General features: G+C 51.7%; 1 protein-coding gene across 2 annotated transcripts; it reads right to left on the reverse strand.

The window, feature by feature from the left end:
- Nucleotides 1–6623: 6623 nt before the first annotated feature.
- GFI1B (growth factor independent 1B transcriptional repressor) lies at nucleotides 6624–18353 on the reverse strand. 2 transcript variants are annotated; one of them, XM_037797624.1, is made up of 7 exons: nucleotides 18240–18353; nucleotides 12512–12632; nucleotides 11852–11989; nucleotides 10435–10706; nucleotides 9188–9325; nucleotides 8008–8173; nucleotides 6624–7408 (listed from the first exon to the last, which is right to left on the reverse strand). In XM_037797624.1, exons 2-7 carry the CDS (start codon nucleotides 12609–12611, stop codon nucleotides 7230–7232), a joined length of 993 nt encoding a protein of 330 aa, XP_037653552.1. In that variant the 5' UTR covers nucleotides 12612–12632; nucleotides 18240–18353; the 3' UTR covers nucleotides 6624–7229. The 2 variants fall into 2 exon arrangements, with proteins under 2 accessions (XP_037653552.1, XP_037653551.1); XM_037797623.1 differs by having other exon boundaries at nucleotides 8008–8272.
- Between the last annotated feature and the right edge of the window lie 231 nt (nucleotides 18354–18584).

Below are 18584 nucleotides of genomic sequence, written 5' to 3' on the forward strand. Positions count from 1 at the left end.
TTAAGACAGTTGATTTAAAGTCTTTGACTAATAGTTCCAGCTTCCTCAGGGATGGTTTCTGACAAATTCTTATTTTCTTATGAATGGGCCATATTTTCCTGTTTCTTTGTGTGTTTTGTAATTTTTTATTTGGAAATTGGATATTTTGCATATTATGTTATAACTGGAAATCTAGTTCTCCCCCTTTCCTGGGATTGCTAGGTTTTGCAATCTAGGTTTTCGTTGTTCCTATTCTTGTTGTTGTTAAGGGTTGGGAAAATCAATTTGTGACTTTTCCAAACTATTTTTGCTCCCAAATGAAGAACGGAAAAAGAAAAGAGAGAGATTAAAAATAGGGCGCTATTTCTTTAAGACTCCTCTGCCACTTTTGCCTGGGGGTGGTTGGAACAGTGGCGTCCCTCAGAGCTGATCAGCAATCAGATCACACACTGTTGGACTTTGGAGGATTAGGCCCTTATAGCCACCCTGGCAACAACAAGCTGCCCCAGCAGCCTGGGCTGCAGTCCCCACTGCTGCCGCCACACAGTTCATGGCTGGGAGACAGTAGTGGTTACACAGAGGGTGAAATTCACTCACATTTACCAACCTCTTCATCCAGGTCTTCCCTGGATGCTGCATAATATTCCACTGGACTCTAGAGTTTCAAAGTAGTTGGTTCACACAGTTCCTGCCAGTTTGATAGTTGCTTTGGTGGAGGGACTGACTCCTGGAGTCCTAGCTTCCATCTGGCCACAATCGTCCCTCCCGTATACTGATTGTTAACCTCTATTCATTTAAGATATCATGAACAGCTTCCTATGGCAATACATTTATTCTGAAAGATCTGTTTTCTCTTCAAATTTTTCAGTTAAAATAAAAATTCAGATTTCTTTTATAGATAGTATTGAGAGTGAAATTCAACCCTCCTTCCCAGCCCCCAGAAACGATAATTTGGTGCCTTTGTTCAGAGATGTTTCTCAGCCTATACACATGCATGCTGTGTTGTTTTTACAGAACCAGCCTGTTATGTCATGTGCATTTTTTACTTTACATCAGGCCATAGGTGTCTTTCCAGGTCAGTATGGATGCACCATTGGTGGCTTGGCCAATCTCCTGCTGTGGGGCATTTAGGGTGGTTTTGGGTTTTTGTTGTTTGTGTTTTTTCTCCACCTCTTCCTCCTCCTCCTCCTTTTTTTTCCATTACTAAATCTGTGCACCTATCCATAATTATTTCCTTAAGATAAATTCTTAGCAGTGGAATGGAGGGGCAACGAGTGAGCACAATTTGAAAGCCTGCACAAGCATTTGAGCTGGTTTTAAAGTCTGAGAGGTTTTGGGAGAGGGAAGAGGGAATTTCAGGTGGCGGGAACACCATGCACAAAGTTGTGAGGGTGGGAAATAGCCTTGTGGATTCCCTAAAGGCTTCTGGAGGAGAAACAGAAAGCTCCTCCTGCTTGTCTGGGAGGGCAGGGAACTGGGGGAGCAGGGCACAAAAGGCACAGGAGCAGAGCTGACACTCTTCCGTGTGTCGTTTCTCCCCGCCTCCCTCCTCCCCTCCACCTCCAGGCAGCCCTGCCTCTCCCTGGTCAGCCTTTGACTTTTCAGTCTCAGCTGAGTAGATGATGGTGGCTGAGGCTGGTGCTGCCTTTGCTCTTGAAGTGACTCTGAACTGGCCTCCAGCCCCCAGTGCCACCCCACTCCCTCCCATCCACTCGTGCACCCACCACAGATCATCTTCCCAAAGTTCAGCCCTGAGGTCTCTTCAGCTCCTCCCTGGTCTCCCTCCAAAGCAGTCAATGGCTCCCTTGGCCTTTGGAAGACACCTTCAGGTCTTTGTCTCCCCTACTGCCCCCTGCCTCACCCTACTTTGTGTGGCCACCCCAGCTTCATATATTTCTGGCCAACCCGAAGTCTTCATCACTCTCTGGTCATGTCTTTCAATTCAGTCTCCCTGACTTGCTCACTCTGTTCCTTCCATTCAGAGTAGCCTTCAGAGCTTTGAAGGCACATGTGGTTAAGCCTCGGTGCTGCTACTTACTAGCTGTGTGACTTCAGGGAAGTCCTCAAAGCTCTCTGGGCTTCAGCTTCCTCCTCTGTAAAATGATAAACATACCAGTTCCTTCCTTGTGGAGCTGTTGTAATGATTCCCTGACACCATCTTTGTAAAGCAGTGTGAAGGGCCCAGCACACAGTCATGGACGTCACCTTTTGAAATCCTGCCTATCCTACATGGCTCACTCAAATGCCACCTCCTCCATGGAGCCTCCCTTGGTCATTTCAACAGAAGTCTCTCTCCTCTGAATACCGAGCTCCTTGGGCTTCTCTCTTACAGCTCAGGACCCACTGAACCTCGAATAGCAGTTACCTGTGGATGTGGCATTTTCCCATCTGCTAGAAGGTATTTTCTCTGGGCTGTAGGAGACCGGCACCAAGCCCCATGCCTAACCCACAGCAATGAAAACTTCTGAATGAATCACTTCCTTCTGTAAGGCGCTGGAGACTATTCTCAGAAATGAGACTTCCTCAGGCCTGATAACAGCAGCCCTCAGGTACCGAGCTGGGCCAAGGGTTTCCATACATCATCTCTAATCTGCACAACCCTCTGCAAAGCAAACGGCATAATCCCATTTTACAGATGAGGCAACTGTGGCTCAAAGAAGTCAGCTGACTTGCCCAAGGTCACACGCAGGCAAATGCAGAGCTGAGCTCTGGATCCGACTTCAAGTTGAGGTTGTTTTCTTCTTTGTGTCTCCCAATGAGACTTTCAGATGTTTCCTTTAGTCCTCTCCTCTGCTGTGAGTTTCCAAGGTTTTGAGGTAGAGGCTTATCTCTAAAGCCCCACTGGGGAATGGAAAGCCCCCCTGACCCTCAGGCTCTGGGGTTGGCTGAGTAGGACCCTGACAGTATACCTCATTCCAGAGCTCTTATTTGCTTTAGCCAGAATCCCCCTGGGCAAACCTGTCGGGTGTTGGGGGAAGGCTTTGTGATTTGCATGGGAGGGTGGTCTGCCCCCCTCAGCAGGTTCCCTCCTCATGTCCTGCAGGGGCCAGGGGCCAGCTCTTGGACTTGGGGAAAGGGGGCTCTAGCAACCAGAGCATCAGAGCCAGCGAAACCTCGGAGTCCACCTGCTCCCACCCCTCCTCCTGCCGATAGGGGCACTAAAGCCCCGGGAGGGAAGGACTTGTCCAAAGCCACACAGCCAGGGGCCAGGCTGGGAATGGGCTCCTTGACTTCCAATTGAGAACCTTGCACTGTATCCCCCAGCTCAAGGGGATTGGGGGTGTGCCCAGTCTCTTAAACACACAGGCAGACACACACACACACACACACACACACACACACACACACACACACACACATTCATGGATCAGGGAGCTGTTTTGCATGTTTCTCGTTTGCTAAACAAAACTAAACTAATATCTGGATTTCGACTGCTTCTGCAGCAGAGGATTTTTTTTTTTTCTTTCCTGTTGGGGCAAGGAAGAGAAGCTGAAAGCTAGACAATGTGTCTTTCTTCATTGACTGAGGGTAGGTGTGATTGGGATTTAGGTTGTCTGGCTCCTCCTGTGAGTGCCATGGGCAGGGGGCCGGGGTGCAGGGGGCAGGTGATGTCCCAGCAGCCTCAGAGCAGTGGCGGCTAGAAATACATCTGCATACTGCAGAGAAGGGAGGCAGGTGTGTGGGCAGGTATGTGGGAAAGTCCATGAAACCTACTTCCAGGGAAAAATTCAGTACTGGTTTGAAGGGCCTGGATTGTGAGGACTCCAGGCCCTGAGATGGCAATGGTCTAGGGGCTTAGGGGTTGCTAAGAGCATGTCCTGCTCTGTTGTCCTGCACTATAAAGCAATGCTGCTGCCCCTGCTCACTCCTACCCCTACCCCTACCCCACCCCCTACCACCTCTGCCTGAATTCCAGGCTGTCACAGGATGGGTTTCAAAGGCAGAGCTGGCACCCTGTGGGGAAGAAGGTAGCTCCTGAAGAAGACTTGCAGACTGGTGCCAGCCCACAAGCCAGAAGCAATTGTCATGGCTGTGGAAGCAGAGCTCCCCATCAATGTGCCACTGACTTTGGGATTCACGGGATGTGCTCATCACACTTGGATTGGGGTGACTGGGCTTAGTAGATACAGTGAGGGGCCGCCTACCTGCTGTCTGTGATTTGAGGGTAGTTCAGTCTTTCCATTTGGGTGCCATCACCCTCTGCCCCCTTCCCATTAGTTTCCCCTTGTTTCCTACCGTTTGAGTTGCAGCATGTGCACTGGAAGGCACTGGCTAGCCTTGCGAATGTTGCCCAATGCTTCTACTTGTCCTACAAGGGAACTGAGGCCCAGAGTGGGGAGGCAGCAGCCCGAGGTCACACTGCCAGTTAGGAGCAGAGTCAGACAGGATCCAGGTTTCCCAACCCCCAAACAGGGGGCCTTTTCACCAGGGTAACTGGATTGCATGATTCCAGCGGGCTCCATTTACAGAGGCTACAGGACAAATGGTGACCCCTGAAGTTGTGCAGGGATGGGGAGGGTGCTGCCATGCTTCTCAGAGTGAGGCACTGACCCCACTGAGGTTTGGGTGGGGTGTGGATGGGGCCTATGAGAACTCAGGACGACACTGGTGATGTGATCTGAGTATCAGTTTACTCAACAGCAAGTAACAAAAACAATATTTTAGTATGAAAACAAATTGGCTACATTAGTGCATGGAATGCATCATATGAATTAATTTGGAGGTAAAATTTTCTACTGGGAAACTGGGAGCCTCAAGTACATCCACAGTCCCTGGGCTCTGCATTCTCTCTGCCTGTCGGAGAGGCCCCACTCCATGGCAGCCATGTCCCAGCCAAGCAGCCAGATGCTGCCAGCCCAAGGACCAGGGAAAGCTGGGAGGTGCCCAGCAAAGCCCGCTATGGAAATCACTGATAAGGATGGAAATGTGTCTCCCAGAGCCCATTGTCTGCCCAGGGATTGGGGGTGGGCTGTGTGTGCTGAGTCTGCTCCCAGCCTGCTCCCACTGCCCCTGTTGAATGTCTGGAGGTACACTGGCCTGGGGGCGATGGACTGAGACAAAGAGGCAGGGCTGGGTGCTGGGGCAGTGGGAGAAGTGGAAGGAGTACAGGGTTCTGGGTTATCCAGAAGAATAGGATCTATTCTGAAAGCTCCGCCCATCAATGCCTAGAGCATCAAGTCCAGGCCCCAAGTCACGACCAGCTTTCATGTTGTGATCTTGCTCCCCTTTTCCCTCCTATCTGCCCCTCTTCCCTCCCCACCAAATGCACCCTTAAGGCAGCCACTTGCTGACTGTAGACTGTCCCACACATGCCCCTCTCTGGGTCTTTGCTTAGATGACTCCTCCCCTCTGGTGCACAGAGCTCTTTGAAGATGTCTAGTGCAAAATTCACCGCCGTCTCTGTTTCCTGCAATCCTCCCTTTGCCTTGCCCCTGTGGTAGACTGAATAATGGCTTCCAAAGATATCCACGCCCCAATCCTTGGAACCTGCGACTATGTTACCTAACACAGCAAAAGAGACATCGCCAATGTAATTGGATCAGTTTCCTATCGCAGCTGTAACAAGGCACCATAAACTTTGTGGCTTAACACAACATAAATTTATCCTCTTACAGTTCTGGAGGCCAGAAATCCAAAATGAGTCTTACAGGGCTAAAATCAAGGTGTCAGCAGGCTGGTTCCTTCTGGAAACTCCAGGGGAGAATCTGTTTCTTGCCTCTTCCACGATTTGGTGTCTGCCGCATTCCTTGGCTTGTGGCTGCATCCTTCCAATCTCAGCTGCTGTTGTCACATCACCTCCTCTTCTGGAGTCAAGTCTTCCTCTGCCTCTCTCTCATAAGGACATTTGTGATTACATTTAGGGTCTGCCCAGAAAATCCATGATACTCTCCCCATATTAAGCTCCTAACTTAATTGCATTGGCAAAATCCTTTTGCCATCTAAGGCAGCATTCACAGTTCCCAGGGATTAGGGTGTGGATATCTTTGGGAGCTGTTATTCAGCCTCCCAAGAGATTGAATTAAGGATCATGAGATACCTATCTTGGACTATCTAGGTGAGCCCAATATAATCACAAGGGTCCATAAGACAGAGGTAAGGAGGCCAAAGGCAGAAGAAGGAGTTGTGATGACTGAAGCAGAGGATGGAGTGATGCACTTTGATGATGGAGGAAGGGGCCATGAGCCAAGGAATGTGGGTGGCTTCCAGAAGCTGGAAAAGGCCACAAAATGGATTTTCCCCTGGAGCCTCCACAAGGAACATAGCTCTGGCAACACTGATTTGAGCCCTGCAAGATTCATTTCAGATTTCTGACCTCCGGAATTGTAAGAGAATAAATCTGCTCTTTTAAGCCATGCTGTTCTGTTCCAGCAGTGACAAGCAACTAATACAGCCCTCAGGTGAACTGACTTTGCCCTTCCATGTGGTCTTGTCACACAAGGTCTCTCAGGCCTCTATCATGACACTAGCGGGTTTGGTCTGCATACCTGTTGGCTGTATTTCTACCTCCCCAACTCCTCTGTAAGCTCCTCCACAGCTTTCACTGCTTTTATGAAGCACCCCACCATCTCCCCAAAAGTCTCATTCGGGGTCTTGCACTCGTAGGCACTTAATAAATGCTTGTCAAATGTAAATGAGTCAGTGTTTTTTTTATTTATAGCAGTTGAGAGGAACAGGCTTCTCACGGCAATAACTACTGGCTTCTTTGGCCTCACTGCTGGCACAGAACAGGAATCCCTGAGCGCCAGGCAGAGGTGGGGAGCAGCCAGCACACCTGGCTGAAGCAGAGAGGTGCTCGGCTTCCCACAGGGGTAAGAGGCAGCTCTGGCCTTCCATGGCAACTACAAAGAGGCCCTATAAACACCAAGGTGGCCAGATCCCAGCCAGGAGAAGGATATCTCTGTGGGTCCCAGCTTCACCCCTCTCCACCTGGGGATACTCTGATCTTCTGGGCTCTGCCCTGAAGAAGGCACCAGAGCTCTTAGACCTGGAGAACACTTCAGCTCAGAAGAGACCCGGTCCAGCTCCCATACTTTACAGGCAGGAAAAATGCTGGTCCAGAGAGGAGAAGTCACTTGCCCAGGGTCACACAGCAAATTTGTGGGCCTCAAAACAAGCGCAAAGACTCCCAGCACAGTGCTGCTTCCAGGAACCTGGGGATCTGGGTACACACAGCTGTCCTCCTTCCCAGCCTGCCTCCAAGTGGTGGCACATCAGGGCAGGCTGACCAAGAGCTGGGAGCGGGCACACTCTCACTTGAGGTTGTGCTGGCTCTCACGGTGCCGCCGCAGGTCCACCTTGCGCTGGAAGCCCTTGGTGCACAGCTCACAGCTGAAGGGCTTGAAGCCTGTGTGCTTCCGGCTGTGGGTGATGAGGTTGGAGCTCTGGCTGAAGGCCTTCCCACACACCTGGCATTTGTGTGGCTTCTCACCTGCGGGGCAGCAAGGACGGGTCAGGGTCGTGCACGTCAGTCCGTGGCCCTCCTACCCCACAGTTTGTTTTCCAAACCCTTATGTGCTTTATTATATAGCCAACCCACATTCACTTTAGAAAATAATTAGAAAGGGGAGATAAAAAAATAAATAAAATTATGACACCCTCCACCACAACCATAGGCTTGGTTACGGCAAGAACTGAATCCTTGCTGTTTATCAATACATTCTGGCACCGGGCATGAAAGAGGCACTTGATAAATATCTAAGGGATGAATGAATGAATGAATGAATGAGTGGAAAATTCACCTGCTAGTCCCACTTCCACCCAGCAATACCCAGTGCTGACATTTTGATGTGTTTTTTCCATGGATTAGGTGGACAGTGCACCCAGCCCTCCATCAGAGTACAGCCCTCCCCTTTGTAACTAGACATCCACCCCATCCTGAAGCCAGGGCTTTCAGTGAAAGATGGGGGTGCCCTGGAGGCCAGGATGGGGAGTCAGCAGCCTCCAGCACTGCTGGCTCTGTCTGGGTCCTGGGTGGTCTCGGCCCTGGGGGTCACAGGTCCGGGAAGGGTGCTTGGCCGGTGGGCTCACCAGTGTGGATGTAGGTGTGCTTCTTCATGTCCGACTTCTGATGGAAGCGCTTGCCGCAGAACTGGCAGGGGTAGGGCCGGGTGTCCGAGTGGATGAGCAGGTGGGTGGACAGGGTGGACGAGCGCTTGAAGGCTTTGCCGCACATCCGGCACTCGAAGCTACGCTCCTGCCGGAGGAAACGAGGCCCCGGGGGGTGAGGCGCAGGCGGGGCCTCGCAGCCTGGGGGTGCCAAGCTGAGTGCAGGACTGGACCCGGCGGGGATCCCCTGGGGGACAGGAGACTCCATTGAGGTGGCCTTGAGGACAGGGGCCAGGAGTGATGAGGCCTCCTGCCAAAGTTTTCTTATAACTGACCAGTAACCTACTCAAAATAAGCCTCAATATATGTTTGTTGATTGACTGATGGACTGACTAATATGGGAGTTTATTCAAGGGGTTTGCATCTTAGGACCCTTAATCCAGAGTGAGTTCCTTGAGGCAGGGATGGTTTATGGGGCAGCACGGTGACACAGTTAAGAGTCAGAATTATTGGGGCCCAATCCTAGCTGCTGTTTCTTATTAGCCAAATGACCTAAGGCAGGTCATTTAACCTCCCTGGGATTCTGTCCCTGTACATAAGAACAGTAAGAAAGGGTTGTTGGGAAGATGAGGTAAAGGACTGAGTCGGGCACTTGGCCGGGATACGTGCTCACGAATGGAAGCTCTCATGATCATTCCTGCTTTGCCCACTACAGCTTTTATATTTACCCAGGTATTAATCACCAGTGTCAATTTCAGGTTCTTTCCCTAGAACTGAATTCTTGACAAGTTACTGACACAGGTAGGGCTGTGCGAGATGAAATAAACTTTTAAGCCTAACTCTAAGATTCTAAGAGTCGAAGGCCTGGAAGCTGTTGGCAGCTGCCCTGACTGCCCAGTGGGCAGGATCATTTCTGAGCATCAGGTCTTGCCTCCCCTGGAGTGACACCTAGGAAAGAGCATCTTCCAATTGTACGTGAAGCCACTTCTGTCAATCAAGGATGCCAACGTCTTATGGGGAGGTATCTGGACACCCAGCCCAGGGGAGGTGGGCAATGAGGGACCCCTAGTTTGTGTCACACTCAGGTGTAGGGTGAGAGACCCATCCTCGGCCCCCTAGGCTTCCTGGAAAATGGGGGTCCTCTGCTTGGCCAGCTGCCCACCTGGGAGTGGACATGCGTGTGCTGCTCCAGGCTCACGGCGTGGCCGAAGGTTTTGCCGCAGACGTCACAGGCGAAGGGCCGGGTCCCGCTATGGGAGCGGCGCACATGCACTTCAAGCCCGTGTGGGGTGGAGAACACCTGGGGGCAGGAGAGAACATGAAACCACTGAGGCTGCAGAGAGGAAGACAGGCCGGGGGTCCCCCAGCTCCTCCATCCCCTCCACCTCCTCCATCCCCTCCACCTCCGAGCCCAGCTCCAGGCACAGAGGGGGGTGTACAGGGGAAGGAGAACAGGATCGCCAGTTGTGCTGCTCATTTGCTGTGTGTCCTAGGCAGGTCCCTCTCCCTCTCTGTGGCTCAGTTTCCCACGTGTAAAATGGGGACTTGGAAGCAGGTGCCTGGAAAGCCCACTGTGATGGCTTGGAGTTATGCCCCAGAAAAACATGTTCTTAATCTTAATCCATTCCTTAAACTTAATTCCACTGTCAACAGGACCTTCTGATGAGGTTACTTGGTTAAGGTGTTACCCAACTGAATCAGGATGGGTCTTAATCCTATTATGGAGGCTTTATAGAGAAGGCCACAAAGAGAGAAGCACAAGAGAAGCAAGAAGCTGGAAGTCAATGGAACCTGGGAGAGAAAGGAGACGTCATCGCCATGTGCATTGCCATGCTCCAAAAAAGCTAAGCACGAAGGATCACCAGCAGCAAGCCCCAGAACTCCACAGTCTTTGGGGAGAAAGCATTGCCTTGCTGACACCTAACTTCAAAAGTGTGAGCCAATCAATTCCTGTTGCTAAGCCAACCCATTTTACGGTATTTGTTTTAGCATCTGGGAAACCAAAGCATCCATTCTAGCCCTATCTAGGTGCTGGGTGGCCAAGAGGTTAAGAGCTGGGAGTTGGCCAGATCAAACCAGTTTGAACACTGGTTCTGATATCTACTTGCTTTGTGATCTTGGACAAGTGACTTAACCTCTCTGAACCTTAGCCCTTCATCTGTACATTGGAGGTAACTAAGCCCACTTCCAGGGCTGCTGGGGTCCTGCATATCAAGTGGTTAGCACAGGTCCAGGTACATGGTAAGAGCTCAATGAATGGTGATGAGGGGAATGTTCTGAATCCTTCATCCCACCAGGGCTCCTAAGGTGCATAGCTCAGGGAAATCCCAAACCCTGTAGCTGCCAGCATGCTGGTGAGGGGGTGCAGAGCAGGCCCCTGCATGCCCACCTGCATCCCTGGCTACTCACCTTATTGCACTTGACACAGCGATATGCATCCATGCCTGGGGAGTAGCGGAGGCTGAAGTCCAAGGGTGGCTCGGTGCTGGGCACTAGCGGGCTGCCGTATAGGCTGACGGAGTGCTCCAGGAAGGCAGACTGCATGGTAGAGGGGGCCTGCCGGTAGCTGTGGCCATACGATGAGGCCAGGGCATCCCAGGAGAAGCTGGGCTTGTAGAACAGGGGGGAGTCAGGTGGTGAAGAGTCATCGTCCTGGGCTCGGGGCATCACAGTGGGGCCTTCTGCAGAGAGAGTGGCACGTGCCTGGTGACCCTGACCTGCTAGTGTGGTCCTGCCAGGGGAGAGGATGTGGTGTCACTCAGACCTGGGTCTAATCCTGACTCCTTCGCTTACCAGCTATGTGAGCATGGGCGGGTGAATAGCCCTTTCTGAGACTCAGTTTCCCCTCTGTAAACTGGGGAGAATAACACTACCTGGTTCACAGGTGAGGATTGGATGAGATCATGTTGTAAAGTGCTCAGCACGGTGCACAGCACTCAGGAAACATTTAGTACTTATGGGTCATGCTTGAGAGGGCAGCACAGTGAGGGAAGTGAGGAAGGTGAGGATGGTGAGGGAGGTGACGGAGGTGAGGGAGGTGTCTCCTCATCTCTCCTCTGCACTTGACATTTCCTTGCAGGCAGGACTATTTTCTTTGCCTGCTCTGTCTGCACATGGACAGGCAGGAAGGGCCAGGGAACCACTCCCCCACCCCCAGCAGACAACCCTCAGCCAGTGACCGAGGGGAGGGTCACTCTGAGGTGTGTGTTCCACACAGTGTCCCAGAGTCCTCGGCAGGATTAAAAGGTCTTGTGGTCAGAGGTTTGATAACGATTTCTTGGCTGCCTTCCCTTCTCTTTCTCACTTCCTGACTCCCATAAGTGTGTTTTCTGGGATCACCTCCTGCCCCAAATAAACCTCTTGCATTCAAGTCCTTACGTCATGGTCTGCTTCTGGGTGGACCCAAACTTACACACCCATTTCCCACCACCTCCCTCCACCTGGCTCCTTCATGCTGAGGGTCTTGGTGTGTAACCCAAAATATTTCCTGTTGGGGGAGGTGTCTGTGTTCTCACTGTGGCTCCTTAGCTTTTCTAGTCCAGAAATGCCCACCCTTCCCCCGAACACCCACCTCACCTCTGCATCTATCTATCTGCTCAGCTGCTTCCTCCCGACCCACCCACTCGGAAGCCCTCATGAAGAAGGCGCCCCCCCCCCATCCAAGAGGGCCTCAGGCAGAAGCTGGGGAGCCTGCAGTGCACCCACATGACCATGCTGGTCCCTCCCCAAACTCCATGACTTCCAGGGTCCCTGCTTACAGGTGTCCCTCCCCACCCCACTCCCCTGGGCACTGGCTGCGGAATGACCAGAGGCCGCGGGCTGGTACCTGGTGCTGAGGCCATCCTGGTCAAGCTCTGGTCTGGCTCTGGATTAGGCTCCCGCTTCAGGTTGGTCCGTTCCAGGCACTGATTTGGAAATAGGGCATCGAGGACAGGGACGTTGCTCAGGACAGGGTCCCTAGCCACTGTGGGGAGAGAAGACCATCAGAGTCACTGCCCATGGAGTGGGAAGGCCAGAGGGAGTAAGGGGGTAGAATTCCTTTCCTGGAGGAGAGGGCCCAGAGAGAGACCCATCTGCCGTGGCTGATTGACTATGCTCAGGGGCTCTGCCCAGGTTTGGTGGGGGATGGGTGGAGGCCAGGAGGAGAGCCCTGAAGAGAACTAGGGACCAGCCTTGTTTGTTCTGAACACTACGACCCCAACCCTAGATCTGACCTTCAATTGGGACCTAAACATAGGTAAGTGAGGACCAGTTCCAATCCTGACATTCTTATCACCCCAAAGGGTCAGAGGGGATGGATGCATTCATTCGTTCACTCACTCCTTTCATTCATTCATCCATTCAACCAACATTTACTGAGCTCTTCCTGCATTCCAGACTTGGAGGAAGAGGCTATTTCAGATGGGATGCCTGCTGCTTCCCCCTTTGAATGGGGCAGGGCACCCCGGGTGGGTGCAGCAGGAGGCCAGCCTGGGATCTGACTCACTGGGGGTGAGGGCAGGAGGCCAGGCCAGCTCATCCTCCTGGACACGGGGCTGGTGGTAGGTGTGAGCCTTCTTGCTCTTCACCAGGAAGGAGCGTGGCATTTTCAGCGTGCGCACCCACACCTGCAAGGGGAAAGGGGTGAGAAAGGTTAGTGGACACAAGAGGACTTCCTTCTCCATATTTGAGAACCTCCTCTTGAAATCAAACGCCCATCCCAGTATTGGCCTGCTCACCGTGGCATGCCCTGATTGCCCTAGCAGCAGAGAAAGAAGGGCAAGGGCTGGGTGTCTCCATTTGTGACACACTATGGACCCCAAATCTAGGAAAATGCATTTGAGTCCTGGTGGAATCTACTTTCAGAGGCCATAGAAAGAAGTGATCTGAGCTTAGGTTTTGGAGTCAGAGGCTGTTGGCCTCACCTCTGTGCAATTTGGGGGAAACACTTAACCTCTCTGGGCCTATTCCCTTTTCCATAAGGTGGGACTAAGAATGAGGCCACCATTTCCAGGCCTGCAGTGCTGTCAAGTGCATCATGTGTTTCAGTGCCTATCTCAGGTGGGGACTGGCAGGAGGCAGCCTGCGGCGAGTGGAGCCCTCCTCAATTGTGTATCCGCATGCAAGTTGGGAGCTGCAGCAGTCAGAGCAGGGCTGCACCCCAGCCACGGCCCAGTCAGGAGAGGGACCTTCGCTCTGAGGAGTTGAAGTTGCATGTAGATCTCCAGTCCTGGGAGGACCTCACCCCCGCCCCAGTCCACCGTTGTGAACACGGAGGAAGAGGAGAATGTCCACCGACACCAGAACCCGAGCAGTGGGCAGCCAGCCCAGCTCAGCATCTTCCCTGAACCCACCTGTCTGTGGTGTGAGGGAAGAAAACACTTCCAGGGAGAAACTGAAGACCAAATGGGCTAAGGGTCCCGCCCTTGGTTAAGAGTGGAGGCTGATTGTCCTCTCCCCCTCCCCCGCCCCTGCCCTGGGACTCCTGGCTCCCTGTGCCGAGCCCTCATGGGAAGAGAGCTTCTCCTGGCCCCCAAAATGTTCCCCATTCCTGTGCCCTGTGTTTGAGGCATCTTTGGGTGGTCCTCTGTGCTCCCCGCCACCCATGCCAAACCCAGGCTGCAAATCAGAGGAAACAGCCAGTGCTGGTTCCTCTGCTTGAATCCTCTGCTGGCCCCATTGCCCAGGCTTCCAAAAACTCTCATTCCCCTACTCCCACCCCAGGGCCAGTCACCATGAAGGGCCACAGGGGTGATAGTACCAAGCACGGGAAAGGGATTATGGTTGCTTCTGAATAGCAGAGAGGGCCTGGGCGATAAGGCCTTGGCCAAGGAGCAGGGTTGGAGGAGGGAGATTAGAGAGGGCAGCTTGCAGCTCTGCCTTCGGGGCAGGGAGGATGGGTCCAGGGAGTCACCCCTTCCCCAAGGGGGTGACCCAGAGTAGGGCAGAAGAGGGATCCCTGTAACTGCCCAGGCTGTCCAGCTCCTCTTGCCTAGAGCCCCACTGCGGGGCAATCAAGGGTTTGGACTGTGGTGGCTCTGCCGGAGATGATAAACCCAGGCTCAAAACCTCCTTGCTGTAGGGCTTGTCACTGATCAGCTCAGAAACCTGATGTCCAGATCTGCTAAATGGGGATCTTGATCTGAACTCATGCAATTGTTGCGAGCAAGAAATCACCTTTATTTATTACAGACAAATGGGTAAAAGTGCTCAGTAGGGTGCCTGGGCTGTAGTGAGCACTCAGCTAAGGACAGGATATTTGCTTGCTGGGCGGGAGGAGGGCAGGGACTATCCTTGTTGCCTCCCCTACACCCAGCCCCTAGTAGGCAGACTCTGAAGGGTGTTGGACGAGTCAGCCCACGGATGAAGGGGGATGCGGAGGAGGCCGAGATCAGGACTCAGCAGACCTGGGTCCAAGCTACAGTGGCCACCAAGGAGCCCGTGACATGATCAGGTCCCTTCCCTCTCTGAGCTCTAAAATGGGGGTGGGTCTCTAAGGCCTCCCAGGCCCCTTCCAGCTGTTAGATTCTCAGCTCCCAGAACAAAGGCACCACTTCCTGGGCTGCTGTCCCCAGGCTTGCAGAACAGCCTGTGGCCTTATCTCCGAAGGACACATCTTCCTCCTTCTGTCTCCCCCCAACCCCCTGCCAGGGCTCCCCACACCCCCTTTCCTTCCCTCTTCTAACTCTTCGGTTCAGGAAACCCCCTCGGGAGGCCATACCCTGGGTGGAGTGGGAGGGGACCCCCATGAGCTGGGGGAGGGGCGGGGGGCTGGGTCCCCACCTCCCTTTGTTCCCTGGGGGTCTCTGAGGGCTGGGGTCTGTCTTTTTCCATCAAAAGACAATCTATTTTTTTTTTTTTTTAACAGATAACATTTCATTAGTAAATCAACCAGAATCAAACGTAGATGTTAAAGACATGGGGACTGAACACAAGAAAATGCTCCTGACTGCCAGGAACTATTTAGCCTTAGCTCCTTTAATCCTCATGACGGCCTGTGAGGCAGATCCCACTATTGTCCCATTATATAGGAGGAACCAAGGGTTAGAAACTTGTCCCCGATCCGGGGCAGGGTGGGGCAGAGCTGGGCCCCTCGGTCCCCCAGGCCTCCATGCTCTTAACCGTCAGTCCACAGAGCGGGCATTTATTCAGTGCCGTGTGCCAGGAGCTGGGCAGTGCCCGCCACAGGCATTTTCTCAGCAGAGAGAACTGCTCTGAGGGGCTAAGGTGGAAAGCAGGACGGCATTTAAAGCTCTGTGGTGTGCACTGTCATAGAATCTGACATGAATGGACAAGGGAAGCAGGGATTGTCCTTCCAGATCATAGGTGGGGAAACCGAAGCCCAGAGAGGAAGTGGCTTGCGCAAGGTCACACGGCAGAGCCAGTGCCCGAACACAAGCCCTTCACTCCTGGTCCTGGGCTCCACCCATTACTCTCTGTGGTCCTTCCAACCCCCAAGGAAAACAGCTTAAGGCAGGAGAGGGGAGGCTAGTTGTTGGGGCCACAGAGTGGAAAAATCAAATTCCCCTGATCTTCATGTCTTTTCCAGAACCCACATCTGTTCCTGAAAACTTGCATGTGGAGAGGCAGGTGAGAGAACAGATGCCCCTTCAGAAAGCCTCTGTCTCCCTCAGACTCAGAATTGGAAGGCACCCCAGGGGTCAAGCGATTCGAACCTGGGACAAGAGGCAGAGCAATGACATGCTAGCATTCGATGAGCTCATGCTAAGCACTTTTCATTTACAGAGGGAGCAAGGGGTCCCAGTTTCTGGGGTTCCCCAGAGGCAGGTGATTCTCAGGGCCTCCTCTAGTGATCTCCCCTGAGCCCCTCCTTCCCCAGGAGTTTCTCTCCACCAAGCCTGGCAAAGTGACAGTGGTGTACCCAACCCCCGTGGCCAAGCCCTCAAACTCACAGCAGGGGCCAAATGCACCCAACGAACTTCCTTTTGGCCCCTGTTAGTGAAGTTAAAAAAGAAAAAAGAAAAAAAAAAAAAAAAAACAGGAACCAATCACCTATACTGTAGTTAATTAACAACCACTCCGTTTTGATTCACACGAACCCGTTCTGAGAAAGAGCTAAGAGCAGAGATTGTGAAAGAAGCCTAAGATTTCTTCATAAAACAGAGGCCCTGATGGTATCAGGCCTCCGGAAAGAGGGCCCCTGTTAACATCTCTTCATAAACCCCCAATCCTGATAGAGGGTCCCCTGACCCTGAGTCAGAATCTCAGTTGGCGCCTTTGAGGGGGGGCAGCCTTGCAGCCCAGATAGGGTCCTGCACCCCGACTTCCAGGTTGAGTCACATAAGCAGGCCTGTGATTTGCATTCATTAAGGCTTCCCATTGGGTTGAGTCTGATTTTATGATCTTGAACTTGACCACTTCAGCCACCAACCTGGGACCTGGCTTTCCTAGCTCATAAAAGGGACGGTTAGACTAAGAGATTTCTAAACTTCCCTTTTGCTCTAAAATCCCACGTACAATCCGTTGACCTTTGGTGAGGGCCTGACCCACCTTGACTAAGAAACTCATTGCTTTGGAGTTCCGTTTTTGGGAGAGTTGGGTAAGACTTAGACATTTCTCAGGGTCAGCCGTAGAGGACCCTTTTGACTTCCTTTATGTTTAACGATGCTACTTAAGGAAAAGCAACAACAAACATTCCCATGTGGGAGTCAAGGGGAAATGAGCTCAGGTCACTTTAGGGGGCCCAGCAGAAAGCAGTCATTATTTTTATTTGAAATTTGGAAGGAGCTCTCAAATGCCTCCTAAATTCAGAGAATGTAATGTCAAAAGTAGATGAATGAAACACTTCCTAAGTCTCTCTATATTAGAAATTAAAGCAGCTCCCACTAGTTTGTCTTCTTGGAAACAAACAAAAAGCCTCCCTCTAGACTAAAATGGGGTAAAGTTTTCTGTTGTTTCTGCCAAGGGTTGTGACATCATATCACAGACAGTGAAGTACTGGTGTGAACAGGCTATTTTCCAGGGAGCGGTCTGGTTCCAGAGCCTTTGGGAATCCTGTGCTCTCCAGTGGGTCACCCCGACCCCCCATAGCCCTCCTGAAAGTCTGTGGAAAATGGTCTGCACTGGCTTTGAGTGACTTCTTCAATCGAACTTAAACCAGATATAGCTCTCCGAAGATTCCCAAGAACTTTTTGAAGGAATTTTCTATAGAGAAACCTGCATATTGACTCCAAAATCTAAGAGTTGGAAGAGAACTTACGAATCTCCTTAACCAAATAATTCCTTCTGCAACATCTCTAAGGACAAGGAACTTGCTGCTTGCTAGACTTGGGAATATTCTACCTGGGGCCTACTAAGAAATATACAGGTATGAGCCCAGGTGGGCAGTTGTGGCTCAGCTGGCTACTAATATCTACCAGACCCATGTCCAGACACTGTAAATTAATTTGCCCCCAAGAATCTGATGAAAGCTTTGGACTTTCAATGTATGCAGTTGATTCTGTGGTCCCCTTAACAAGCCCTATTTTAAAGTAAGCCCCTCTCCCCAGATGCCCGAAGTCTCTAACTTGGTTTTTCTCCAAAAATGGGTAGAAAAGGGTTTGACAATCACCGGGAAAGGAAAGCTGAGACTCCACCTCCCACCCATAGCCCTGTGGTCCAGGAGACTGGTTGGGAGTGCAGTGGATGTCAGCCCTCTCTTTGCAGTAGGTTATGGACCAAAGGAGCATGGCTCTAAAAGTGTCCCAGGAACCTTTGTGAAGGTCACCTGAGATTGTGGGACTAAGGCTAGAAATTCTTTCAGTGTTCCTGCAATCCCACTCTGTTATTTGATAGACGAAGAAAGGCTCAGAGTACCTGGGGAACAATTTGGGTCTAAGCAAGGTCACTAGCTCAGGCTTCTCCATGCATTGTTGCGATATGCACTGCTCAGCTTCCTGGGAGAGTTAGGGTGTGTATGACAGTTGGGTAAGCAGGTGATGTCTCAGTGTAAAAGTGGGTTTTGAAAAGTGTGTTCAGGTACACCTCATGGAAGGTGTAATTCATATATGAGCCCACAGCATTTCAGAACATGCTGATCTCATTCGATGTCTCTTTGCCATCACTTCTCCCCATGGAACCAAGGATGAAAGCTACACCCTATAAAAGAGACTGTCCAGCCCACCCTGTTCTCCCTGTAACTGCGAAAGGATCTAGGCAACCTGCTTTAAAACACACGAAGTCAGACATGCAAATTGAAAAAGAAGAGCACAGAGATGGCATTTTCAAGTGCTCACCTGTCGAGCAGTTCTGCTTTCCAGGCTCCTCTCCAGCCAGAGGGTCCTGCGGTGGAAACTCGCAGCCTGTCTCTGGGGACTGGGCTCCACTCTGTCAACTTCGCAATGCTCTGCACAAATAGATACTTCTCCTTTTTTTTCTGTGTGTGTGTGTGCTTTTTTTTTTTTTTTCCCTCTTCTGTTCCCCTCCCTGATTTTCAATCTGATTATTTGTGTCAAAATCTGGCGGTGAAGAAGCAGCCAATAGAAAGAGAGCAAGAGCTCGGCTGTATTTGCTTATCAAAACTTCCCAGGACTCAAGACTCTGAATTCTCATCTCTAACCCTTGACTTTTGGAGCAGTACT

The sequence above is a fragment of the Choloepus didactylus genome, chromosome 10 (assembly GCF_015220235.1).
Source record: "Choloepus didactylus isolate mChoDid1 chromosome 10, mChoDid1.pri, whole genome shotgun sequence".
In the NCBI taxonomy this organism is placed as follows: domain Eukaryota; kingdom Metazoa; phylum Chordata; class Mammalia; order Pilosa; family Megalonychidae; genus Choloepus; species Choloepus didactylus.

Excerpts from the sequence above, each read along its gene's own strand:
- GFI1B (XM_037797623.1), bottom strand. The coding sequence starts at position 12,611 with ATGCCACGCTCCTTCCTGGTGAAGAGCAAGAAGGCTCACACCTACCAC. Across the intron at positions 11,990-12,511 it reads GCCTCCTGCCCTCACCCCCA|TGGCTAGGGACCCTGTCCTG; the intron begins GTGAGTCAGATC and ends CTCTCCCCACAG. Across the intron at positions 8,273-9,187 it reads ACACGCATGTCCACTCCCAG|GGGATCCCCGCCGGGTCCAG; the intron begins GTGGGCAGCTGG and ends CCTGTCCCCCAG.